The sequence below is a fragment of the Bubalus kerabau genome, chromosome 9, assembly GCF_029407905.1.
Source record: "Bubalus kerabau isolate K-KA32 ecotype Philippines breed swamp buffalo chromosome 9, PCC_UOA_SB_1v2, whole genome shotgun sequence".
NCBI classification, from domain to species: domain Eukaryota; kingdom Metazoa; phylum Chordata; class Mammalia; order Artiodactyla; family Bovidae; genus Bubalus; species Bubalus kerabau.
Window position 1 is genome coordinate 89,340,373 of NC_073632.1, and position 27,947 is coordinate 89,368,319.

The 27,947-nt window shown below is 39.2% G+C and overlaps 1 protein-coding gene across 3 annotated transcripts in view; it reads left to right on the forward strand.

The window, feature by feature from the left end:
* Positions 1 to 27,947, forward strand: part of PHACTR2 (phosphatase and actin regulator 2) — a 291,343-nt gene that overhangs the window by 262,482 nt on the left and 914 nt on the right. For all 3 annotated transcript variants that reach the window (XM_055535828.1, XM_055535826.1, XM_055535827.1), the window contains 3 exons: positions 3,654 to 3,715; positions 7,052 to 7,189; positions 17,425 to 17,501. In XM_055535828.1, coding sequence (XP_055391803.1) covers positions 3,654 to 3,715; positions 7,052 to 7,189; positions 17,425 to 17,501 — 277 coding nt within the window. The remainder of the gene's footprint in view (positions 1 to 3,653; positions 3,716 to 7,051; positions 7,190 to 17,424; positions 17,502 to 27,947) is intronic.

A 27,947-nucleotide genomic window follows, 5' to 3' on the forward strand; every position in this document is an offset into this window, starting at 1 on the left:
AAAAAAAAGAGTGAATTCTGGGTAATTCTTTCCTGCTCCTGGGAGACAGACTGTGCCAAACCACATTGGTGTTTGGTTATTTGAGGAACTGTTTCATAGATCTAGAAATTTATCACACACTGATCTTAAGTGCTGTCTTGGCATTTATACTCCATTTTCCTGGAGGTTCAGGAAAGAGTGAAACGCCAAAGTCAACTTCAGATTTGACTCCAGCCCTTTTTTTTAAACTTCCTTCTTAGTTTGTCTGTGCATGCTTATTCTGGAAACAAAAGACACGTTTCCAGTCTATAGAGGATGATAAATGGCTTATGATCTCCTGACACAATATTGTGTGGCCAAGGGAAGCAGAAAAGAGAACTGGTGGAGGTCGCCCAGAACATTCTTCTGAGCAGTCCTAGGGAAACGGATGGCTTCATTTTCCCATTCTCTTTCCTCCTCTACTTTCCTTGACTTTACTTTTTACTCACCAGTCAGGTCATATTTATGTTCTTCCATGCAGATTACTCTTGTTTGTTTCATCTCCAGCTTTTTGTTCAAAAGAAATATGACTGTCAATTTGAAGAAGTGTGTGTGTGTGGTGTGGTTTTTAAGGATACATACTTAACTGGGTCATCCTTTCTTGACACATTAGGAAACTAATTCACAGCATAAAACATTCAACAGTTCTCAAATCCAAGCCTGTCACTAGTTCCAACATGAATCAAATGGCACACAACGCTCATGGCTTTAATCAGAGACCACAGGACAAATTTTATTTCTTAGTATCATTCCCAGTATCACACCTAACTTGATCTCTTTCTTATTTTAGTGCATCTAGGGTTTTTTTTAATATATATATATTTAAGTTAGATTTTAGTACTAGTTTCTTAATATTGTTAAAATAGAAAGCAACTTTTGGTGCTTGAAAGGTCAGCTTTTGCTTCTCAGGAAAAGAGATGTTCATGGGACACCTTTGACAGAGTAGGGATAAAATATTCAGATCTTCTTATACTATTTAGTTATGACTATAATTCCAGCTCAATCTTCCGTAGAAAAAACATGTGTTAAGTCATTGAGTTCTACATGTGTTTTTCCCTGGCATTTTGTTATGAAATTTTTTAAGCATACAGAAAAGTTGAAACAATTTTACAGTAATATCCATGTATCTACTATCTGTATTCTACCATTAACATCTTACTTTGTCACACATCTGTCCATCTGTGGAGTCATTTTGTTTTTGGATGCATTTCAAAGGAGGTTTATTACTGCATTCTTGTTTGTTAACAAAACCCATATAGAAACTTGTAAAACAGCACAAAGTGAAAACAATCTTACAAAAAAATGTTTAGCTTTTTTTGAAGCCATCTTGTCTGAGTTGGTGAAGAGTATCATCACACTCAGTTGCTGGCACTTGGCTGCTTTTCTGTTTCTCTTTTTAGCTCATCCATATGAGGTTCAGGGCAGCACTTGGAGGGCAGATTTCCTGCAGTGCTCACTGCTGTTCAACTGCATGCATTGTTTGTGTGTTTATGGCAAGTGCTTTCTGCGGCTGTTCTGATATCTGCCGCTTTCTAGTCTGATGAGCTGCTGAGGGCAAGAGTTGTCAGTGAGCCAGGAGCTTCCTTCATGAGCATTCTTCCAGTCTGTTTAAAGTGACATGTTTACATCCTACTTTATAATTAACCCTCTAATAATTTTTTTTTAAGTTCTAGAAACTTGGTGAATTTTTTCAAACTAAGTTTAAGGTTTAATTTTGACTCTTTGTAAAAAATTTAACAATGACTATTTTAACACATTCAGAGGAAGAATCACATTAGCCTTCTTCCACATCTCACCCTCTTCCTCTAATTTCTTTAGAAACATAATTTCAGAAATGGGAAATGTAAGGAAGTCAGTTCCTGATGTTAGAGAGGAATTCCCAATTGGTATATAAAGTCCTGTGTATTTAACTAACTACAGTTGGCCCTTCTTTTTTTAAAAATATCACTGGCTGACACCTAGATGTGCAGTGTGCTTCATAGAGCAGAATTAGGTAATAGTCTCTTCAAGGAAATGAAATTTTATATGTTTAATGAAAACTGGGGCATCTGTTAGCTTTGAGTCATATTAGATAACGAGTATTTTGTCTTCGAAAAGTACTTTTGAAAATTGTAGCATAATCATTATATAGGAAGGATGACTAAAAAGGTTTTAATGATTATAATTTTTTTCTTAAAATCATCAAATGCCTAACCTTGTAAAGCCCTCGTTTGGATCATGTGAACCACAAGTTTGGTGTTTGTCTGTTACAAGTAATTTACAACCCACATGCCTTATCCAACTCGTAAAGTATTTGACCCTAAGGATGTATTTTAAGGATATAAAAGGATATATATTTTGTGAAGCAGTTAGAAAAACCTACAGTATTTTCAGAAGAAATCTGAATTATAATCAAATTTTATTTGGCTCTCTCAGACACTTAATGAAAACATACTAACTAGCCATATCTTATCTTACAAGGTGATTTCAGTTTATGTCCACTCTCTGTCTAAATAACCAGACAGATCGTCCTCTTTCTTATGAATTAAAACTAGTATTTCAGAAGAATGTCAAAACTTTTCCCTGTCCAGATAAGTAAAATTAATAGAGAATTTAGCATGCTCAGCAAGCAAATACAAATGTTGCAATATTGAATACTGATATTATATTCACAGTAAAAACAGTCTTAACAGTAAGAAGTCTATTTGAATTTTAAAAATTGTAGAGGAGACTTTTTCAGCTCTTTGGTTGAGCCTTTATATTAAATGTGAATTTCCTTCAGTAGAACTCATTATGGCACTTTCTAAAAGATAATCTTTTGTAAGCATTGGTATCCGAGAATCTGTGCTCACTTACCAAACAAATAATGAGCTACAGGAAGCAACCAAGAGAAGTTCATCAAGTAGCAAGCATTAAATCCTGAGCAGTGTTTATTTCTTTTAAAGTTCTGGACATTTTTTTCTTAATCCCATCTGTTGGACAGCATTCATTTGAATTGGCCATTAAATTGTACTACTTGGTGAAGCACTGGATAAAGAGAAGACTTTGGAAAGTTAGAGTCACAAGAAAATAAATCATCCGCATCAACCGAACACCATAACCCCATTCAGAACATTCTGGTTTGAAAGCAAAATCCAAAGAAATGATTATATTCTGCTTCTATGGAAATCAAAGCAAAAAAATCAAGTATTTTGCTTGGATTTGAATGGAAATCAGCAACTCAGACATGCATCAGATGGTTTTAATTTGTTCTTTTGATGTGATTCAGATTTTCACATGAAGGCCAGATCCAGTAATACATTTTTATCTGAATTCAGATAGATTGTTCTTATAAGCCTATGAGATGATCAGCAGTGAGAGGCTTTCACCAGAGTATGGGCATTCTTGGGGTTTTTTCCGAAGAAAACAAGAAATCAGGAGGCAAAAAGGTTTACTGTTAGTAAATAAACCAATGCTATAAGGAAAAAATAATATATCTATAAATTAATGATCAATCTTTCTGCAGAATCTTGAACAGCTTCTTAAAGATGTTGGTGGAGTGTTTGATCAATGTGAAGTCAAATAACTGGCCTGGTCTACTTTTCTGATTATATAATCTTTTATAGTAACTAAATCTTCATGCCTTTCCTCCCCTCCCCCACCCAATTAATAAACAGAAAAAAATGAAGAAGAAGAGCAAGAAGCAAAAATGGAACTTAAACGCAGACTCAGCAGAAAGGTAATGAAACTATGACTGTTAATGAGCATGTGTATTTTGAGATATATCATTTTTAAAATGTAGATCAGTGCTCTACATGTAAATCTGATATTTAGGAATATTCCTATTAACCTACTAACCATAAACATTCCTATTAACCTGCTAACTAATCACTAACATTAAAATAAATGTAATGCTTATAATGTGAATTATGTTTATATTAATAATTGCATAATGTGCTAATTTTGAAAAGTTGACAATCAAAAGTTCTAAATTACATTTGCCAATTATGAAAATAGCATAATCTGTGTGAAAAAATTTAAACACCACAAGAAACAGAAAAGACTGGAAAATCATGCAAATATCTCCCATTCATAAATAGCCATTATTAACATTTCAATCTATAGTTTTAAAAAATGCTCACACTTTCCACGTGGTCTTTGAAATACTGAATAAATATTTGGTTATTATTGAAGATTCTGAGCTGAGTGAGTAATTTATAAAGTGAACTTAATCATCCAGCTTGCCTGCTGCACTGCTACCCAAGTTCACAAATGGTTTCGCTCCAAAACTCAGTCAGTTGTTACTACTCATTTATGAAAATAAAAATCTGATACTAGGACCATAGCTTTTTTCTGTAAGTATTAAAATAGTAATAGTCTTCAGAAAAATTAAGCACTATCAGAGTTTTCATTTATTACAAACACCTTATTCAGAAATTCTTTAGATAAACCTTTCACACCTGAATAAGGCAGGAAGAATAAAATATGACATCTGCAGCAAAGCGTGTGACCTGACCCACATTTAATTTGGGCTGGCTGTGGCGTTCACAGCAAAAGCATTCGCAGGCATGTAGAAGCAGCACTCCATTCCCATTGGAAGGGTGGAGACTGTATTTCCAGAGGTTTTGGTTTTGATTTTTAGGGCAAAAGATCCTTAATTCATCTCTTTTTTTCCTCAAAGAGCCTAAACATCAAATAATAATCAAGCTGAGAAAGATGCTGTAAGCCATTCTAGAGATGGCTCTTCTAGCAATTCATGGCCATTAAGTTACCAGCTCACTCGGAGGGAGGGTATGGCAGCCCAGTCCAGTATTCTTGACTGGAGAATTCCATGGACAGAGGAGCCTGGAGGGCTATAGTCCATAGGGTCACAAAGAGTTGGACATGACTAAGGCGACTTAGCGTGCATGTTACCAACTACAGATAAGCAATGACTCCTCCCCCTTGCTCAGTCCACCCCTGTCATACATATGATCTTTTCTCAATCCGTTTGGGGGCTGCCAGGAGACAACAGAGCTGCCCTACCTCTGATTGCCTGTACTGCACAGAGCTCCCTCCTACAGGTGCGAAACATTCCATAGACTTAATAGCCACCCTGGGACTGGCACAGCCCTGAAGGACAAGACTGGATGGAGAATTTCTAACCTGTGTGGCCATTGGTTACTTGCCTTTTGGGAAGTCGCCGGAGGCAAGGGTTTCTCTATTTCCTCAACCGTATCCACCCTGGAAGGGCAGTAAGAAGCTAACAATATATATATAGGACAGTAACTGAGACGATAACAAAACCACTTAGATTGTTCCTTCCTTTGTCTATCACCTACTAGGGCTTTATGAATATAGAAGGAGCCAAGTTGCCATATCCCAGGTCAAATGGGTTCAGTGTGTAGACCCAGACTGTCTAAGAATCCCTGAATGCCTTGAATGTTAGAGCACTGACAGTTCAGCCTCTGGTTTTACTCAAGAGGAAGCTAAGGAAAGGGAGTATTTTTGACTACAAAAGCATCCATTTTTTGGTGAGCATGCTTAATTTTTCCAAAAATTGAGCCCATGCAAATACGGAATGATTCCAAAGAGGTCCACTTAGATCATAGATAGTCTGGCTGTATATATATATATATATATGGGGATATTATATCCATATATATATTATATACATTATACGGAGAAGGCAATGGCACCCCACTCCAGTACTCTTGCCTGGAAAATCCCATGGACAGAGGACCCTGGTGGGCCACAGTCCATGGGGTCGCTAAGAGTCAGACACGACTGAGCGACTTCACTTTCACTTTTCACTCTCATGCATTGGAGAAGGAAATGGCAACCCACTCCAGTGTTCTTGCCTGGAGAATCCCAGGGACAGGGGAGCCTGGTGGGCTGCCGTCTATGGGGTCGCACAGAATCGGACACGACTGAAGCGACTTAGCAGCAGCAGCAGCATACATTATACATTATATACATATATTATACATTATATACATACATACATATATATGTATACATATACATATGTATACATGTATACATATATATGTATGTATGTATGTATGTATGTATCTTCACTTTCACTTTTCACTTTCATGCATTGGAGAAAGAAATGGCAACCCACTCCAGTATGTATGTATATATATGGAGAGAGAGAGAGACTGAAAATGGACCTTTTCTGTAAAACAGAGGACTGAGTCTACCTAACTGACAATACTGTGACACCTCCCAACTGAGAAAGGTTGCAAAATCATGAACCTTTATATTGGAGAGTGGATGATACCTGTCAACCAGGGGCTAAGTTTCTTTAGTGTCTTAAGAACCGTTTCTGTCTTATTCTTGGGCTTGAGAGGGGTCCAGGAGAGGAAAGCAAATGCACACAGGGTGTAGTAGATTAAATATAACTGTAAATTTGAATTTCACAAAGACCACAGAGAGAATCCACCTAACTGGAAGTGTCTTGAAGGTTGCAGCTGGTTTTAAGCAGTTGTGACCTCCCTAAAGTGCAGTTTTCCAGCAAGTGCCCCTTCCTCATTCCTGCACATCAGTTTCTCAGTGCCAAGGGTCAATGTCAAATCTTGGCCTGGGTCCTTAGACTCTCACAAAAGACTGTTGTAGGCTCACCCTTCACTGGACTATTTCTTTGTTATAACTTTGTGCATCTGTGACTATGCAGGTATAATGTAGAAGGAACATAGATTTTTATTCTCATTTCTACAGTTTGTAGGGCTTCTGTCTTGATAATTCAATCTTTAAGCCAGCCATTCCATATCTGGATTACTATTGTGTCTGTACTGCTTCCTGTTCCCCATGTCAGAGATGCCAGGCAAGGTGGGGAAGATAGCATAATGCAGCCAGTTGCCAAAGATTGTGACCTATCTAACAAGGATGATTTTTATAGCCTCAGAATTAGGGCATTCTGCTTTCTAGTTCTCATTAGAAACTCCCAAGATGCTGCTGCCTTTTTTTTGTTTTTTTTTTTTTTGATATCTGAAAGTGACCTTATAACTTTGAAGTTCTCTATAGAAAAACATGCCACCATGAGGCTGTAAATGGTTTATTGAACTATCCTTTTTTCTTTATCCTCCTGCAGCTCAGCCTGAGACCCACAGTGGCAGAGCTGCAGGCTCGAAGGATCCTGCGGTTTAACGAGTATGTGGAAGTCACCGATTCACCTGACTATGATCGCCGGGCAGACAAGCCCTGGGCCAGGTTAACACCTGCAGACAAGGCAAGACTTCAGTGGCATGAGCCATGATTTTATTTATTTATGATTTTATTGCTTTTCTGAAATTGCCAGTACCTACTTACCCTCTACTTAGTCATCTTGGGAGATTAAGTATTACCAAATATCCTAATACTTTTCTGCCTTTGATTATTTAAGCCACTTAAGTGATATATTTATCGATGTAGTTCTTTCAACTGAGTTTCAGAAAAAAAACTTGTTCTTAGTTACCATGTAACCCATCTGCAAACAAATCTGAATTGGGGTGGGAGAGTGCTTTCCCACAACCATTATTTACCCTTACTCTTAGAAAATATACAAGTTATTCTTGGAAAAGGTATTGATGTGTATCGAGGCTGGCACACATTTTCTATAAATGGCCAGAAAGTCAATATTTCCGGTTTTGTAGGCCATCCAGTCTTTATTACAATGGCTCAACTCTGCCTTTGTAGCAGGGAAGCAGCCATAGACAATGTGTAAGTGAGTGGATCTATATGTGGTCCAATAAAACTTTATAAAAACAGATGATGAGGCAGAACACTCGATGACATAAATCAAAGCAATATCTTCTATGACCCACCTCCTAGAGTAATGGAAATAAAAACAAAAATAAACAAGTGGGACCTGATTAAAAGCTTTTGCACAGCAAAGAAGACTACAAACAAGGTGAAAAGACAACCCTCAGAATGGGAGAAAATAATAGCAAAGGAAACAACTGATAAAGAATTAATTTCCAAAATATACAAGCAGCTCATACAGCTCAATACCAGAGAAGCAAACAACACAATCAAAAAGTGGGAAAGGGACCTGAAGAGACATTTCTCCAAAAAAAAACATACAGATGGCTAACAAGCACACGAGAAGATGCTCAACATCACTCATTATTAGAGAAATGCAAATCAAAACTACAATGAGATACCACTTCACACCAGTCATAATGGCCATCATTAAAAAGTCTACAAACAATAAATGCTGGAGAGGGTGTGGAGAAAAGGGAACTCTCCTGCATTGCTGGTGGGAATGTAAACTGATACAGCCACTGTGGAAGACAGTATGGAGACTCCTTAAAAAGCTAGGAGTGAAACCACTATATGACCCAGCAATCCCACTCCTAGGCATATACCCTGAGGAAATCAAAACTGAAAAACACACGTGTACTCCAGTGTTCATTGCAGCACTATTTACAATAGCTAGAACATGGAAGCAACCTAGATGTCCATCAACAGATGAATGGATAAAGAATCTGTGGTACATATAGATATTGGAATACTACTTAGCCATAAAAAGGAACTCATTTGAATCTGTTCTAATGAGGTGGATGAAACTAGAGAGTATTATACAGAGTGAAGTAAGTCAGAAAGAGAAATATGAATATCGTATTCTGACACATATATATGGAATCTGAAGAGATGGCACTGATGAATTTATTTTCAGGGCAGCAGTGGAGAAACTGACATAGGGAACAGACCTATGGACACAGTGGGAGGAGAGGAGGGAGAAGGGGAGATTTACAGAGAGAGTAACATAGAAGTCTACAATACCATATATAAAATAGATAGCTAATGGGAATTTGCTGTATGACTCAAGGAACTCAAACAGGGGCTCTGTGACAGGCTGAAGGTTGGGATGGGGAGGGAGATGGGCGGGAGGTCCAGGAGGAAGGGGACATGGGTATATCTATGGCTGATTCTCCTTGATGTATGAGAGAAAGCCACAAAACTCTGTAAAGCAATTATCCTTCAAATAAAAAAAAACATATGGTGGACCACATTTGGCCTGTGGGTCATAGTTTACCAACCCTCAATCTCTTTCATGCCTCACAGTTCAGAAAAACTGCAATATAGAGAGGGTTCCATCATGAAGAGAGACAATTTTATGAGTATTATGGTTACATAGTTAAAGAATTTTGCCAATCAGTTGTTTTTACATTTTTCATTTTAAAGTTTTCCTGATCTCCCAAATAAAGGTTTCTAATTTTTGTCTCTGAACAAAATTTGGTATCAAATAAACTCAGGTCATACCCAGTCTTAATATTAGAACTAGGCTTTTAGTTACAGTCTATGCTGACACCATTTAATTGAATTCATTCTGTAAAGCACCTGGTATGAGTCAGACTCATATTAGAGATATGGAGTCAGTAATTCTTAGCTCATAAGAAGTGAAAACTAGGAAGGAGTAAGGTTACAAAGGAAGAATGTTCCAAATGAAAAGGGATTCTGGAGGCTGAGAATAGCACCCAAGAAAGCCAATCAGTCCCTCACTGAAAGGACTGATGCTAAAGCTGAAACTCCAGTACTTTGGCCACCTGATTCGAAGAACTGACTCATTGGGAAAGACTCTGATGCTGGGAAAGACTCTGATGCTGGGAAAGATTGATGGCAGGAGGAGAAGGGGATGACAGAGGATGAGATGGTTGGATGGCATCACTGACTCGATGGACATGAGTTTGAGCAAGCTCTGGGAGTTGGTGATGGACAGGGAGGCCTGGTGTGCTGCAGTCCATGAGGTCGCAAAGAGTTGGACACGAATGAGCGACTGAACTGAACTGAAGCCAACATGAAGAGCCATTAAGAAACACTGAAATGAAATGTCTATGAGGTGGGGAAAGAGAAGAGTTAGCCCAGCAGCCTGGGGAGGGGAGTGTCGGCTCACAAGTGGTTGGTTACGTAGTGAGAGGAGGCATTTTAACAGACTGACAGGTGGAAGCCTGACTGTGGTGGGAACCCTGAGAATAAAACACAGTCCCAAGAGTCTTGCTGCAAAGAAGTATAAGCTAGTCACCTGAGGGAGAATGATTGGGAATGCTGCAAGCTTGAGTGAGTAGATTTGGAAAATAATATCAAGAGAATGATTTTTTTTCTAATCTGTGGGAAATACTTGAGCAATCTTTTATGCCATGAGAAAGGAGCCAAAAGAAAGGGAAAGGTTGCCTCTGGGAGAAAAAGTCAGTGAGAGAGTGGTGCATAATCAATGGAGCAGCAAGTCACTGCTTATGCAGAAAAGGTGAGGAGAAAACCCTTGAGGGTGGGATGGTCAGCGAGGCGGAGGAAGGTGCACTTTAAGAGGAGGCTTTCCCAGGAAGGGGAATCACGAGGATTGAGGGCAGCCATGAGGGCGTGAAGGAGACTGTGATACTCAGGTCCTGGGTCAAGCCCACCATCAATCACTACCATGTTTCCCGAAGGAACTGGTCAAGTTTATGGCTTTCCAAGAATTGCCTATAAACTACTTAATGTGGTCTCTTGCCCTTAAGCAAGAGAGACTTGGGTCATTGACTGTTACTCAGCTGACAGATGGGCTTCTGTGGAGGGTCTGAAGTGGTTTGTTTATATGTCTGGTGTCTTGGTGAAAAGTGAAAAGAAAGTGTTAGTAACTCAGTTGTGTCTGATTCTTTGGGACCCAATGAACTGTAGCCCCCCCAGCTTCTCTGTCCATGGAATTCTCCAGGAAAGAATACTGGAGTGGTAGCCTTTCCCTTCTCCAGGGGATCTTCCTGACTCAGGGATCAAACCCAGGTCTCCTGCATTGCAGGCAGATTGTTTACCATCTGACAATGTCTCAGAGGCTAGGCTTAGCCCTGGGCTCAGCTGGGGCTGTCCACCAAGCCACCGACATGTGGCTTTTTCAGCATGGTGGCCTCAGAGTTGTCAGATTTCTTACATGGTGGCTGGCTTGCCCCAGAGCACGTGCCCAGAGAGAACCAGGTAAAAGCTGCATGGACTTTTCTGACCCAGCTTTAGAAGGCACCCAGCCTCGCTTTCCCAACATTCTGTGAGTTCTAAGCAAGTCATTAGGGCAGCTCAAATTTAAGGGGAGGGTAATTAGCTCTACCTTTCAGTGCGGGGAATGGTGGCAAGGTCAGATTGCAGAAGAGCGTGTGAGCTGGAATTATTATTGCTGCCATCTTTGGAAAATGCAGTTTGCCATTTCCACCATTCCCAGTTATTATGTTACTCAAATGTTGAATTTCAGAAAGGCAGATAGAGGGTGGCCAGGTAAATGAGTAGAAATCACATGCAAGTGCAAAGTGTACAAGCAGTGAGAATCTAAATGATTAACCACCCTCGTATGTAAACTGCATTTTCCCATATGCTTGAAATACTCCTTCCTAACTCTTGTCTGTTATTGGAAGGTAAAGTTTATCCACCTCGAGCTATAATAACAGAGAGGGTTTTTTAACAAAAATAGATTCTTGTGCTGAACTTGTAGGCTGCAGGGGAGATGTATTTGGTCAGGTTTTATTCCACAGGTTTAATGTCTGTTCATGAGTAACTTGAAAGCACATGACATTCACGTCTCCCTTGCCGATTGAACCCTGAGTGGCAGAGCTAAGCCAGGGGCCTCTCTACCCATACACGAGACTCATTTTGTCCCTTTGGCATTTTCTCTCCCCTTAACCCTGAGATTTCTGAAGGTCTCGATGACTACATTTTTAGAACTGTATTTGTATTGTAGGTTTTTTGTCTTCCTTAAAGAAAAATAAGAACAATTTCTTTTTAGATAGAAAAAAATGTATACTTTTTAAAGATAGAAAATAGAAAAAAAAGACAATTTAAAATAATTCTTTTGCTATATACCTGAAACTGACACATTGTAAATCAACTGTACTTCAACAAAAATTTTTAAAAAGAAAATAAAAATGCTTTTAATGTATAGTACTTTGTATACACACAAGTGACTCATGTTCATTGGCAGAAATCAGAATATTCAAAAATACAAGGTGAGAAAATAACAATTACAGTGTACATCAATGCATATTTTTAAGAGTTTCTAAAAATATTGTTTTTAACCTAACACTGGAAAAAGATCGTTTATTTTCTCTTGATGTTAAAAGATTTGTATAGTGAAATGTTACTTATTGCCCAGAGATACTAAAAGTATCAACAGTCTTAGGCTATATTTTATTTTAGAATGAAAATGTATGTTAATCATCATTATTATAAAAATCATTCCTGGATTTCTGTTGCTTTTTACCTTAAAACATTTCATAATATATAATAAGATTTATAATAATATAGTTTTAGTTAATTGATAATAAAAACTTGTATTTACCTTTCATATTAAAAAGTTTTGCTTTTGAACTATATATCCCATTTAAAGAAAAAAAAACGATTGAAAGTAAATATTTCTACCTCTGCTCTCAGAATAAACACTGAACTTCCTGCCAGGCTAAAGAAGCCGTGCTTTCTCTCTCTTTTGTTAGTGCTATTTTCTTAGCCCCTCTAAGATACCACTTTGCATTTAAAATGTCTTTGAACTTCAAGTGTAAACAAAAGGGATCAGTGTCAATTAGTCAATAACCAATCAATGCCCAGTTTATGAAAACACTGTGCCAGGTGCTCTGGGAAATGTCATAAATCTGGTGTGTGTTAGTCACTCTTTACAGCCCCATGGACTGTATAGCACATCAGGCTCCTCTGTCCATGGGATTCTACAGGCATGCATACTGGAGTGGGTAGCCATTCCCTTCTCCAGCGGGATCTTCCCAGCCCAGGGATTGAACCTTGGTCTCCTGCATTGCTGGTGGATTCTTTACTATCTGAGGCACCAGAGAAACCCTTAAATCTGGTAGTCATGTTAACTGCCCACAATGGGAAAGAGAAGTGGTGGGGGAAATGCCTTATTAATTGTAAACTCAATGGAGCTTAAGTCACCTTTAAGGTAAAATTTTTTAGTTTAGAATATCTGTGCTCGGGTAGGTTGTTTGGTTGCTTAGTTGTGTCTGACTTTTTGTGAGCCCCCCATGGACTGCAGCATGCCAGGCTTTCCTGCCCTTCATCATCCCCTGGAGTTTGCTCAAAACTCATGTCCATTGAGTCGGTGCTTGGGTAGAGCACTAGAAACAAATACACATATAGTAGGATACATGTGGCCTATGTAATCTACATATGGCCTATATCAGTATCTGTGCTGAGGTAGACAAATCCTAAGGTGACAAGTAGAGCCAGAGAAGGCCGTCAACTTGGCTTGAAGACCAAGGCTCACACAGCAGTTACCATCTCCCTGGGGTTGGCCATGGGTGGGGAAGGCAGGCTTTAGAGCTGGGTGCTTATGGATTTGATTCCTGCTTGGCCACTTGGTAGATGTTTGACCTTGGCCAAGTTATTTAACTTGGGTTTCCTCACTAGTAAAGTACATCCAATTAGATCTATCTTGAGAATTAGGTAGGTTATTTGTGAAGTTTCAGCTCATCAATAAATGGTAACTCTTACCAGTATTACATTCATGGTCAGGCTTGATAATTTAAGCTTTGTTCCCCATTGGTGACATTTTCACTACTCATTGAAGCCTCAGTTTACAGTCTAGTCTAAATTTATCCAATGAAAGAGAATCCAGAATTTTTCAGATGATACATGGGTTTGTCCAACAAGTTACCTAGTAGTCATTTATTAAAAACCTCCTAATATATTAAGTATTATCTTAAATGCTGGGAACATAAGAATGAATAGAATATACCACCCTTCCAGGGATACAGTGTCTAAACAGGTCCTAGGAAAGACTGAGATTTTAATTCCATACGGAGACATTCTTTGGCTTGTTCATGCTTACGACAGCTGAGTATACTTACCTACCCATGGCATTGATCTTGACGAGTAGTCAAGAAATCCTCTCCATGTTAAATATCAGATTTTTATCAAAGAAATAAACAAAAGACATGAAAATGATGGGAGTTCTCGTTCATCCTGGCTTCACAGATTATGTTATTTGAGGAAGCAGCAAGGTCTGTGTATTCAGCAAATCACCTGTTGCCTCTGGCCAGGCTGACCCTTGAGTGGACTGGGAGTGATAAATAGATGTTCTGTGACCAGTCATCACAAGTAACCAGTCATCAGTTTTAAACCTAGTTCCAGTCTTTTTTGTTTTTTTCTTTAACCTTTCTATAATTCTCACGGTACCAAAAATTACTACTTGGTGCTGGTACTGTCTTCTGTGGGCTTGATTTGTTTCAGTCTTAGAAATAGCTAGTTTTGGCTGAATGTCTTCCCATGGTTGATAGAACTCAGCACCATTCAGGCTCCAATCCCTCTAACTCTGCCTACCTCTTCCTGTCCCATTATCTTTCAAAAAAAAAAATCAGTCCCAGGACTTCCCTGGTGGTCCTGTGGTTGAGACTCCATGCTTTCAATGCAGGGGCCACGAGTTCGATCCCTGGTCAGGGAATTAAGATCCCACATGCTGCAGGGTGAGGCCAAAAACAAACAGACAAACACACACACAAAAACAACTCAAAAAATTATCAGTCCCATTTACACTTATGTGAATAGTTATTAGGCTTCAATTCTGGTCTCATTTGTATAGAAAGGAGTTAAGATTATTGTCCATGTATTTCCCTAACATAAAGGGCATTTAATTACTTTTTTTTCCTTTCAAAACTCTCTCAGGAAACTTTCTCTCTAAATGATAAGAGGAAGTAACTTGTGGAATAAAGCCGTGGTCTTTCTTCAGTAGATTTTTTTTAATGAGTATTGCATTCCTTTAACTGCCTAGAGTCACATCTTCCTGATGTATATTTTCAAACAACCAGCCCCTGTAATTTCCTATCATATTCATTGCCTGTAATTGACTCGGCATTTCTAGTTATAACCAGCACACACAGCGTAGAGATCTGAGACAATTATGTGGATGACATAGGCCCTGAAGTTCATTTTATTAGAAAGAGTGTGGGACTTGAAGGAAGAGGGCCTGCCTGTCTCCATACAGAGTCGTCACAATATTAATGACTGTATCCCTGTGCTATACATTATATCCCTATGACTCATTTATTTTATAATGAAAGTTTGTACCTGTTAATCTCTCTCACCTATTTTACTCATCTTTCTTCCTACCCTCTTACCCTTGGCAGCCACCAGTTTGTTCTTTGTACCTTTGCATCTGTTTCTGGTTTGTTATGTTTGCTCATTTGTGTTTTTTAGATTCCACATATAAATGAAATCATACGGTATTTATTTTTCTCTGTCTGACTTAGTTCACTTAACATAGTACCCTCTAGGTCTATCCAGGTTGTTGCAAATGGCAAGATTTAATTATTTCTATGGCTGAGTAATACTCCATTGTATATGTGTGTGTGTGTGTGTGTGTATGTGTGTGCGTGTGTATGTACATATACCATATCTTCTTTATCCATTCATCTATCAGTGGACACTTGAGTAGATGAAGGAAAGCTTTTTGATAGATGTTAATTGGTGATGAGTATAGAGAGTCTTTGCTGTTTTAAATATCTGTTTCTTTTTTGGCTACGTTGGGTTTTTGTTGTTGCGCTCTGCCTTTCTTTAGTTGCAGTGAGTGGGGTCTATTTTTCTTGCAGTGCACGAGCTTCTCACTGCGGTGGCTTCTCCTGTTGCAGAGCACAGGCTCCAAGCGTGGGCTTCACCACTTGTGGCATGCAGGCTTAGTTGCCCCTCGACATTTGGGATCTTCCCAGACTAGGTATCAAACCAAGGTCCCCAGCATTGTGAGGTGGATTCTTAGCCACTGGACCATCAGGGAAGCCCCATTTTTCACTATCTTAGCTCCTGGTTCTGGGTATCAGTTTTTACAGTGAGTAAAGAAGAGTGTCCTTACTGTTGATCTCATTTGTGAAACAAGATATGTAATCTTATCACAGGGGACTTGGGCCCTGAAATATTTCTCTACTGGATTCATCCTCTTTCAAAAGCCAGTGGCAAGAACCATGGCCACAGTTCCCAGCCTCAGGTTCCTCATAGAAACTACAGGTACTGAGGAATAGATTTGGAGAGAAAAATAATCTGTGACTATAGGATTTAAACATAAGATTGAAAGCAGCATTGGGGAAAAGCTTATATATTGCAGAGTGATAGCTAGAGATGAGAGAAAGCCAGAGAGAAGCCCAGGGATTTCTTCTGTTTTTTTTCCTTTTCTAAAATACATCATTTTCCAACCACAAAGTGTGTATGCTGTGCTCAGCCACTCAGTTGTGTCCAGCTCTTTTCGACCCTTTGGATTGTAGCCAGCCAGGCTCCTTGGGATTTTTCAGGCAAGAGTACTGGAGTGGGTTGCAATTTCCTCCTCCAGGGGATCCTTCTGACCCAGGGATCAAACCTGCATGTCCTGTGTCTCCTGCATTGTAGGTGGATTCTTTACCTGATGAGTTATCGGGAAAGCCCCCCAATCACAAAGTAGATTTTCTTATCACCGTGGTTTGTAACTTCATTCTGTGTTTCAGCTGAGAAGTCTGTTTCTCAGAGGTTCTGAGGATGCTTTTATGAGTATTTTTTCATTTACAAAACTTCTTCATAAGGACTTCCCTGGTGGTTCAGTGGTAAAGAATCTGCCTACCAATGCAGGGGACTCAGGTTCGATCCCTGTTGCAGGAAGACTCCACATGGTTCAGAGCTGCAACTACTGGGCCCGTGGATTCTAGGGCCCGTGCTCCATAACAAGAGAAGCCACCACGATGAGAAGCCTGCATACCACAGCTAGAGCGTAGCCCCTGCTGGCCGCAGCTAGAGCAATCTGCCCACTCCCAGCAACAAAGATCTCAAACAGCAAAAAAAAAAAAAGAAAAAATACTTCTTCATAGAAAAATTAGAAAATAAAGATAAGTGTAAAATTGAAACCAAAAAACCATCCATGATCTAGCCAGTATTGTTAATGATAACTGGTGTTAACATTTGAATGAGTATCTCAGCTTTTCAACCTGTAAGCATCTCTTCCAACCCCAACATGTACATGGCTTGGATTATGTATTCAATAAATAATAATGGAAACAGCATTCTCCTCGATATTTTCTTTGAGTGGCTTTAAGTGCTGTGCTGAAATGTTTAATTCTAATTGTCTAAACTTTCAATACCAAAGAATAAATAGCAATTGCCTTCTCTGTAGCTCTGTGGCAGCTTGTCAAAGCCATGTTGCTGTGGGTGGTATGAAATGCAGAACTTTCATAGGAAAATGATACTGTTTCTCAGAAAAACTCATGACCTGTGCTATCCTCGTGGTCATCGAGGATGCGGTGGGTGTGTGACTCATAGATCAGGCCCCAGGGTGGGTTTGGCAAAGGCCCCCTTGCCTTCTGCCTTGTGAGTGGCACTTGCAGAGATCTATCCTGGTTTTTGTTTGGCTGTAGTATTGATACTGCATTTATCCCATCTTTAGAGGTAGGAACTCGAAATTCCTTTCTTCAAGATACTTCATAAAAGAATGTCTGCTTCATTGATTCTATATATGCTGAGAAAATGTGTGCTCTAACTAGTAATTCTGTTTATCTATTGTTTCCTACTTAGGCAGCAATAAGGAAAGAACTAAATGAATTTAAAAGCACAGAAATGGAAGTTCATGAAGAGAGTCGACAGTTTACCAGGTAGGTAAACGAGATGCAGTTGTGCAAATTAAAAATGAGTAAGATGGTAAATTTTATGTTACATGTATTTCATCACAATTTAAATTTTTTTTAAATATAGTTTAGCACGACACCATCTAGTGAACATTTCTGAAATTAAGTCCTTTTTTTTGTTTGTTTGTTTTCTTCCAAAGAAGTCTAAGTCATTCTAGAGGGCTGTGTTTCGGTTTCTTTCTTAGTTTTATATTCTGGTCCAAAAAACAAGCATCAGCATCATTTATTCTGCTCTTAAAGAGACTCAGTTGAAGTTTTATGCCCAGAACAGATGCTGGTGAAGGTTAGTGTGGGCACAGACATGTCTACTTTGGACTCACAGTAGACATAGCTTAGAAAGGGTAGAAGCTCAGTTTTTAGAAGGCATAGCTTAGAAAGGAATCTGATTTTTACTGATGCCACAGAAGCTCACTATAGTCCTACCATTTTTTTCTGCCAACACACTTCAGTTTCACAGGCTGCTAAAACTGGAAGAGGCTTGAGTGATCATACAGTCTGACCCTCATACTTCATAGGTGTTCTGTTTGTTTCTCTCTTATGGGTTTAAGTGCTTTGCTATATGTGTGTGTGTGCTCAGTCGTGTCTGGCTCTTTTGCCACCCCATGGACTAAAGCCCACCAGGCTCCTCTGTCCATGAAATTTTCCAGGCAAGCTTCTTTTCCACTACAAGAATCTTGGAGTGGGTTGCCATTTCCTACTCCAGAGGATCTTCCAACCCAGGGATCAAACCCATCTCTTGCATCTCCTGCTTTGGCAGGTGGATTCTTTACCACTGAGCCACCTGGGAAGCTCCTTTGCTATATATACACAACAGATGTTCTATAAGATTTTTCAAAGAATTTGCATGTCAGTCAAATCTTTGAAGCCTGTTATTGTTCAGTCACTAAGTGGTGTCCTACTCTTTGCAACCCCATGGGCTACAGCATGCCAGGCCTCCCCATCCCTCACTATCTCCCAGAGTTTGCCCAAGTTCATGTCTTGAGTCAGTCAGCTATCCAACCATATCATCCTCTGCTGCCCTCTTCTCCTTTTGCCTTTAGTCTTTCCCAGCAGTAGGGTCTTTTCCAGTGATCAGGTGGACAAAGTATTGGGGCTTCAGCTTCAGCATCAGTCCTTCCAATGAATAATCAGGGTTGATTTTCTTTAGGATTGACTAGTTTGATCTCCTTACTTTGAAACTTAAATTGTTTAAAAAAAAAAAATACTGGGACAGATGATTACATGAAGAATACCATGGTAGATCTTTCTGGAAAGCAAATACTGATCCCAAAAGTAGAAACAGCCTCTGTAGAGCAACCTTACATCAGGGTGTGATGGTATCTGCAGTGGGTTTTGTTTTGTTTTGTTTTCTTTGGTAACAGCTGATATGAAGGTAAGCTTTAAAAGTTTTTCCCACAATATAATGGTTAACACTCTTTAAAATGTCTTTAAAGACATTGGTGGGGGAGTGGGTGAATTAGATGAAGGGGATTAAGAGGTACAAACTACCAGTAATGTACAGCAAAGTAATGTACAGCAGAGGAAATATAGTCAATAACATTGTAATAACTTTCTACAGTGACAAATGGTAACAGACTTATCATAGTGATCACTTCATAATGTATAAAAACACTGAATCACTTATGTTGTATATCTGAAACAAATATAATTCCCAGGTAACTCAGCTGGTAAAGAATCTGCCTGCAATGCAGGAGACCCCCCCACCCCACCCCCGCTTGATTCCTGGGTCAGGAAGATCCCCTGGAAAAGGGATAGGCTACCCACTCCAGTATTCTTGGCTTCCCTGGTGACTCAGACTGTAATGAATTCGCCTGCAATGCAGGAGACTTGGGTTCAGTCCCTAGGTTGGCAAGATCCCCTGGAGGAGGGCATGGCAACCCACTCCAGTATTCTAGCCTGGAGAATCCCCATGGACAGAGGAGCCTGGCAGGCTACATACAGTCCGTGCGGTCGAAAAGAGTCGGACATGACTGAGCAACTAAGCACACACAAGTCAATTACAGTTCCATTTTCTAGAAAATTAAATTTCCAGAGAAGGAAAAAGTGTTCATATCACTGAGATAAATATTCCTTGCTTAGGTATTCTTTAAAACTTGGCAGTAAAGCAAATGTCTCCTGGTATTTTTCCATTAATTTATATTACATCATTAGTGTTGCATTATGGTTGAGATATATTTAGGCTCTGAGACTTATAAAAATAATACTTATGATTTTCAAATTGTTTTCAGTATTTCTTTAAACGGTAAGAGGTTTGATAAATGCTGCTGAGTCTTAATCAAAATAATACAAACATATGATAATGTTTTACATTTAGAAAATTGCTCATATGGAAGATTATGGTGCTCTTAGCCCCAGCCATCCTTAGAGGGAATAAACACACCATGAATCATGACCTGGCTCTTTAAATGGAACCCGACATAGAGCAACTCAATTATTAGCCTTTCTCATTAGTGCCAGGCGTTATCTGCTTATAAGAGGAAGCCTTCCCTTCAAAATCTAAACCTATTAGCTGCCTGCGGATTTAGGGTGGTTAATAAAAGGATTGAGACAGCACTGCTTCATCTGCCCAGGCACCTCTTTATCCAGAGATAATCTCCCACACAGTGATGTGTTAGTCAACTCTAGAAGGACTCATTCCCACATTCCCATTCCCTTCCTTGGCTCTGTATCTCCGGAGAGAGTCATAAAAAGTTGGTAACATTGGTTGTCTCTGGGAGGGAAATTAGATGACTAAGGGTCAGGCACGGTGGAGAGATGATACTACTTACCCTTCTGAACCTTTTGGATTTTTGAAACATGAGAATGTATCACCTTGTTGAAAATGTTTTTAAATTAAAAAAAATGAAGGATCCATTTCCAGAGTTGTCTTTCTGTCAATGAGGTTTCCAGCATGGTGGTTTTTCATGAGTGTGCTGGCACTAATATCATGACACGCCTGCTATTGGTGTACCGAGAAGACACTTCTAAAAACTCCATCATGAGTACGTTCTCTGAACGTTTGACCTGAAGATGGATTGTAGCCCATCCATCTAGAGTGGAAAGGGCCATTCTTTCATCTGATTTCTCCCAGTTTCTCCAGATACCTCTTGAAATTGAAATGCATTCTGGGGCCATATGAGAAACATGAACATAAGTGGTCCATATAAGAGTTCATCCTTTGGCTTGCAAGGTACCAAGCTCTAACCTCTGTTCTTTAGAACATTTTCAGCTTGTCCAGCCACGTACTGTTTTTTCTCCCCGCCCCAGAAGCTGCCCACCTGGTCCACTGTTCAAACCCCAAAAGACCATTTGAAGAGCACTGTATTATTAAATAGGGCCAGTGCATTCTAGAAAGAAATCACCATGGCAAAGAAAACCCACTTCCCCTTTCCAAAGTAAATGGGATTTCTACAATTTAAAGTAATTCTTTAAATTATAAAGACATGTAAATTGTTTGAAAAGACTTTACATAAAAAATAAACTTTAAAATGGTTACAGCTGAATGGTAGGATCTATGACTAGTTGTAACCTTTGAATATTCTGTTTTCCAAATTTTTTAAAATGTCAACATATATCAGACTTATAATCAAGAGAGAATATTGCTTTTAAAAATAAACATCGAATTTTGTAAACAAGAACATTTTTAGAGCATGCAAAATAATACTTTCACACGTGTAATTCTCTGTGGGTGCATGTGTGTGTGTGTGGGTGCTAGTTACTCTGTGTGTCTGACTCTTTGGGACGGTAGCTTGCCAGGCTCCTCTGTTCATGAGATTTTGCCAGTGAGAATACTGGAGTGGGTTGCCATTTCCTCCTCCAGGGGATCTTCCTGACCCAGGGATCAAACCCACATCTCCTGCATTGCAGGAGGTTTCTTTTACCACTGAGCCATCTGGGAAGCCCCTTATATAATTTTATTAGTTTCTATATTATTTGCTTAATATATTAAGCAAAGAATCATTAAATTGATAACTCTTAGAATCAAAATGGGCCTCAAGCAATTATTGGCATAATGTTAAGTGGAAAAATCCAGATACTGACTAAAGTATATGTATATAGCAGTGGTTTGTTTTAAAATGCAGATGCATAGGAAAAAGATTGGGAAATAACATTAAAACAGCCATAAAAAGAATGAAATATTGCCATTTGTAGCAACATGGATGGCCCTAGAGAATATCATATTAAGTAAAGTAAGTCAGACAGAGAAAGACAAATATTATCTGATATCACTTATATGCAAAATCTAAAAAGTACAAATGAACCTATATACAAACCAGAAACAAACTCAGACATAGAAAACAAACATGTAGTTACCAAAGGCGAAAAGAGGGTAAAAGGGCCAAATAGGAGTGTGGAATTAACATATATTAAACTACTATACATAAACTAGATAACAAGAATTTACTATATAACATAAGGAATTGTATTCAGTATCTTTTAATAACCTATAATGGAAAATAGTCTGAAAAAAGTCTTTATATGATTGAAGCAATTTGTTGTACATCTGAAACTCACTCAATATTATAAATCAACTCTACTTCAATAAAAATAAATAAATGAATAGATAGATAAAAGTAAGTAATGCCAAGTCTTAAGGAAAAAAAACAACTCTTAATGGTGTATCATAGAGTGGACCTATAGGGGGTTTTTCTCTACTTTTCAAGTTTCCCTAATGTAGTTATGTTGAGAAGTGTATTTGTGCATGTGTGTGTGTTTAAAGTAATTATCTAGGGACTTCCCTGGTGGTCCAGTGGTTAAGACTCTGTACTCCTAATGCAGGGAAATCGGGTTCAGTCCCTGGTAAAGGAACTAGATCCCACATGCCACAACTAAAATAATACTGCATGCTGCAACCAAGACCTAGCGCAGCCAGATACATAAATATATTTTTTTAATACAGTAATTATCTCATTCTGTGCCATCTTGAGCTATTGTAGCCTATGTAGATTTACAGATAAACTACCCTTTGAGCTTCTACACAGGCTTATCAAAATGTGACATGGCAAGAACTATACTTGTGACCTCAATAAACATTAATTCAGTGACTTTCATTGTGGTCTGGTGGTTAAGACTCTGTGCTTCCACTCAGGCAGCAAGGGTTCGATCCCCAGTCAGGGAACTAAGATCTCACATGCCATGCAGTGTGGCCAAAAATTAAAAAAAAAAAAAAAAAAAACATGAATTAGGGGCCCTTCATAGAGAATGAGAAGGAAATGGCAAACCACTCTAGTATTCTTGCTTGGAGAATGCCATGGACAGAGGATCCTGGCAGGCTGCAGTCCATGGGTCACAAGAGTCGGACGTGATTTAGCAACTAAACCACTACCACCACAGAGAATAAGAAGGCTGCTTCTGTAGAGATACTCTCTCTAGGGCTCCATTTCCTTGCTACCTGGACAGAAACTGAAAAGAATTGCAAAATGTCACTTAGACCACCAGAGTTGCAAGCATGGCTTCGTATTCGGACTCACGAATTCCCATCCAGCATGTGATCTGATTTCAGTTGAACAAGGGGCAGTGATCTAGGAGAATCTCCTTATTTGTTTAACATAACTGCATGTGCCTTGACCATTAAACCCTTTTAAATAAAGAGGAAATTAATTACTCAGGATTTCTGAATATATCAACTAGGAGAGTACAGGAAAGTAATGTTTTACACTTAGAGAGTCATTTCATATTTTATATTATCTGAACTGAATTTATAGGAAGGTGAAGAAATGTTTATGTATTTGTGGAAGAACCATTATGGGAAAGAGTTATTTTTACCTGAATTCCACGACTTAAAGTTAGTTTTTTGCTTCTATTCACTCTCTCTCAAAAGTATGAATATAAAAAAAAATTATTGACGTTTTTAACAAGAAGAAAATATAGATAGCTTCCAAGTTTGAGTTTCAGGAAAGTTCTGAAAAAAGGGTAGATGAAAAGCTTAAGTATAGTGAGGGCACAGTAATTCTATTTATTGCTTCATCAACTTGAAGCCTAAAGCCAAGCTGTCATTCTGTCAGATAGGCAAACTTCCCTGGAGGTAAAGTTGAACTTCGTGTACCTCAAAATGAATGCAAACCACTGAGCGGTACCAAACTTAAGAATAATTTTGCCTTTTCAGCACCTCTAACCATAAAATGTTGGAGTTGATTTTGGAGATAAGATGCCTAATTTAAACAGGATATAAATGTTCCTTTCTGATTGGATAGTGTAAGAAAATACATGGGTATTTGGACCAGATCTGGGCAGTGCTTATAAGGAGAGGTTACAGTTCTGACCCCCCAGCTTTGTTAGCATATTACCGCATTCAGAGTATTGGTTAGCCGTCGTCTTCTCCTCCCCAGTCTAGACGCTATGCTGATGGCCTGATTTTCCAACAAAATCCAGTCTGTGAACTCATTCTGTAATGGGATCCATGGGCAAACAGTGTCTGCAGAAAAACAGAAAAAAATTTGTAGTGTCCTGCTAATTTTTGGAAATTAAAAGCAGGATACTTTCCAGGAAAATGCTCAGTTTTAAAAGGTTCTAAATCTTATCTGGTCCACTGGCTCCTCCCATTATTGCCCAACCCAATTTCTTTTTAAATATTTATTTATTTATTATTTGGCTGCACTGGATCTTAGTGGCAGCATGCAGGATCTAGTTCCCTGACTAGGGATAGAACCCAGGACTCTTGCATTGGGAGGTCTCACCCAACCCTATTCTTAATTTACCATCTTCCTCCCAGAGACATTACTGATTGAAGAGAAAGCCTCTTGTGTCAGCTTTCCCCATACTTGTTCCTGGAACCCAAGACCAAGTGAAGATTAGGACACTGTGGAATGATTGGTCCTGCAAATTTGGAGAGACCTTAAAAAATTGCTAAAGTAGATGAGTTTATATTTAATTCCCAGGGGGAGAAAATGAATCCAACAAAGAGGGATCTTTGCTCGGTCAGGGTGTGAAGATCCTGCAGGTGCGGTATGTTTGTGTTGTCAGGGCTCCCTGGGCTCCTCCTCCCACCCTCCTTGTGGTGTGGGTGGTGCCCCTCTTCCCTGCTTCTCGTTTCACTCTCCCTGCCGCCCCCCACCCCAGGACATCACTGGCCTGGCTTTTTCTGGTAACTGAGAAAGTGTGTGCTGAGCCCATTTTCATTTAGGTCTCTGTGTGGCAAAAGGCAAATGTGTTTGAGACAACTGTAGCAATCAAAGTGTAGCCTGGAAATATGGACCAAGATTTTTCTCTGGTCAGACTGATCAAAACTGGTGGGTGTAGAAATCCAACTGATTATGTTTTCCATTCCATTCTACCCAGAGGGCAACAAAAGTACCCTTTGAATGAAAGCATGGATGACAACTGAGGAGACTTAGCATGCACGCACACATAGATAGACATGTTTTAATCTCATAGCCTCACATAGGTTAGGAATACAGAGTCTAGAGCCTGGCCTTCAAGCTCTCTGCCTTGAGTACATGACTGAGCAACCCTGTGCCTCAGTTTCTACATCTGTACAAAAAGGATACAGGAGTACTTACCTCATAGGATTATTTTGAAGATTACACATAGTAGAATTTAATGTGCGTGCTCAGTCATGTGTGACTCTTTGCAATACCGTGGACTATAGGCTGTCAGGCTCCTCTGTCCATTGGAAATTTTCCGGGCAAGACTACTGGAGTGGGTTGCCATTTTCTCCTCCAGAGGATCTTCCCGACCCAGGGCTAGAACCCTCATCTCATGTCTCCTGCATTGGCAGGCAGATTCTTTACCGCTAGTGCTACCGCATTTAACAGTTAGGTATTATTATTATCTGCCTTTCTTTCACATTTTATATGTTTGATTTTAAGAGGTTTTCAATTACTCTTGAAACATTTTTATACAATTTTATAACAAGTTATAACATTTTATAACATTTTAACAATTGTAAAATTTATTTTACAATTTAACAATTGTTAAATTTATTTAACATTGTAACAATTTATAACATTTTATAACAATTTCCATAGCTTTTCTTCAGGTTATAGTTGACTCTTCCTAGAAAGCATGATGGAATATCATATCAAATGGGTTATCATGGATTAGTATATACTCAGTTGTAATTCGGAGAAGGCAATGGCACCCCACTCCAGTACTCTTGCCTGGAAAATCCCATGGATGGAGGAGCTTGGTAGGCTGCAGTCCATGAGGTAGCTAAGAGTCGGACACAACTGAGCGACTTCACTTTGACTTTTCACTTTCATGCATTGGAGAAGGAAACATCAACTCACTCCAGTGTTCTTGCCTGGAGAACCCCAGGGATGGGAGAGCCTGGTGGGCTGCCGTCTATGGTATCGCACAGTCAGATATGACTGAAGCGACTTAGCAGCAGCAGTTGTAATTAATGTTAAGTGGATCTAATGATTAAACTCTTCAGTTACATAGAATTACTTATAGAACAAGTAATCAAATAACCAAGTGCACCTATATATATGTACTCAGTCGTTCATGTGTTAGCAACTATTTATGGAGCACAGAGAGTGAGTCATACTTTTATGGACCCTAGGAGTTTAGAACATGTCAAAGTCCTCACTCACACATGCTTGTGTTCTAGGGAGGGAGACAGACCGTTAGCAAGTAAATGAACAAATGGACAATAATCATTTCTTTTCTTTTTAAAAGGGTGGGTGCTCTTTTTTATTTTAAATATTTATCTACTTGGCTATGTTGGGTCTTAGTTGCGGCACATGGGATCTAGTTCCCTGACCAGGGGTCAAACCTAGGCCTCCTGCATTGGTAGCATGGAGTCTTAGCCATGGGACCACCCAGGAAGTCCCTAGACATAATCATTTCAGACAGTGCTAAGTGCTATGAAAAAAAAACGTAACAGGACACTGTGCCAAGAGCAAGGGTGGATATGGATAGGATGGCTAAGAACGGGGTCTCTTGAGGAAATTAAACTTACTCTGTGATTTAAATGACAAGAGGAAGTTGTCAGCACTGTTTGGGGAGAGAAAAACACTTCCCCTAAGGGTATCAGCTAATGTAGTGGGGAGAGCTGCTGCAAGAGGCTTGAGGTGGCAAGGATTTTGCATGAGCAGAGGGCAGGAATAAAGCTCAGGTGACTGAAACAGTCATGTTGTCCCTGTGTAATACTGCAGAACACGGAGGTTCACACACCTGCCCAAGGTTGTGGACAGAATAGAGTCAAGAACTGAACTCACAGTAGACTCATCCCTACTTGAATCACAGCGTGTTTGCTCATTTTGGAAAACTTGGTATAACCTATTTTATTTTGACTTCTGTCGAACATGCCGAAGTAATGTCATGTCACAGGCTCCATACATCCTTCATATAGCTCCAATTATCAACTTATAGCCAATCTTGTTTCATCTGTTCTTACATCTTTAATTTTTCATTTTTAATGCTTGATTCAACATAGCAACATTTATTAAGTAATACCGTATGCTAGGTATTGTATTCTATGAGTATATGAAAGTGAGCCCAAGTCTTTTCTCAGCATCTCACGATCTAAAAGGAGATACACCCATACACACACACACACACACACACACACACAATGATCAGTGACTGGTATAAACCAAATATTGTGGGTACACAGAATAGAAGCAATTATTAATTTTCTGAGAGGTAAAGGAAAAAGAAGTTTGGGGAACTCACAGAGGAAGATTGTAGGAGATAGAGATAGGAGGAAAGATAAGGATAAAGGAAAAAGTGGAGAGCCTTTAGGAGGGCAAATGATTGGAATGTGGGTATTTGGGGAGTGATTGTGAAGTTAGAAACATGGGTTGGGCCACATCCTGAAAAGCCTCAGCCATCACTTTAAGAAATTTAAATTTTATCAATAGTGGGGAACAGTGCAATGATATTAACAAAGATCTAGGATGATTGGATCAGTATTTATGGTAATAATGCCAGTGACAGTGTGGAGCATAGATTTGATCTCCCAATCTATGAGCCTGAGACAGGGAAATTAATTTGGAGTCTGGGCAGATGACCATTAAATTTTACTTGAACAAATGAACATGAGAATAGGCAAGATAAATGGAATACCAAGTAGAATTGCATAATGGTGGAATCACAGAAGTAGGCTGAAGAAGTGAATCAGACAAGGGCTTCTGGAGAAGATGGCTTTTGACCTTGATCTTAGATATGAAAACATATGGAAAATGAAGGGAGTGATTCCAGTATTAGAAAGGAACATGTTCAAAAGCAGAGGGCTACAAAATCACAAGGACTGTTCAGGAACTCTCACAGAGGGACATGAATCCAGCCAGCTAGCTAGCATGCTGTTAATATTGTTAGTAGTTTCAGCAAAAGGTAGTGAAGGCTTGACTGAATCCAGAGACAGGCAGTTGGGGCAGGACTTGGTGACTAATGTGATGTGGAGGGTGAAAGGGAGAAAGTTGCAATCTTAGGCTTCTAGACTGAACATATTTTTAAAGGTATAACATTTAACAAAATAGAAAGCATAAA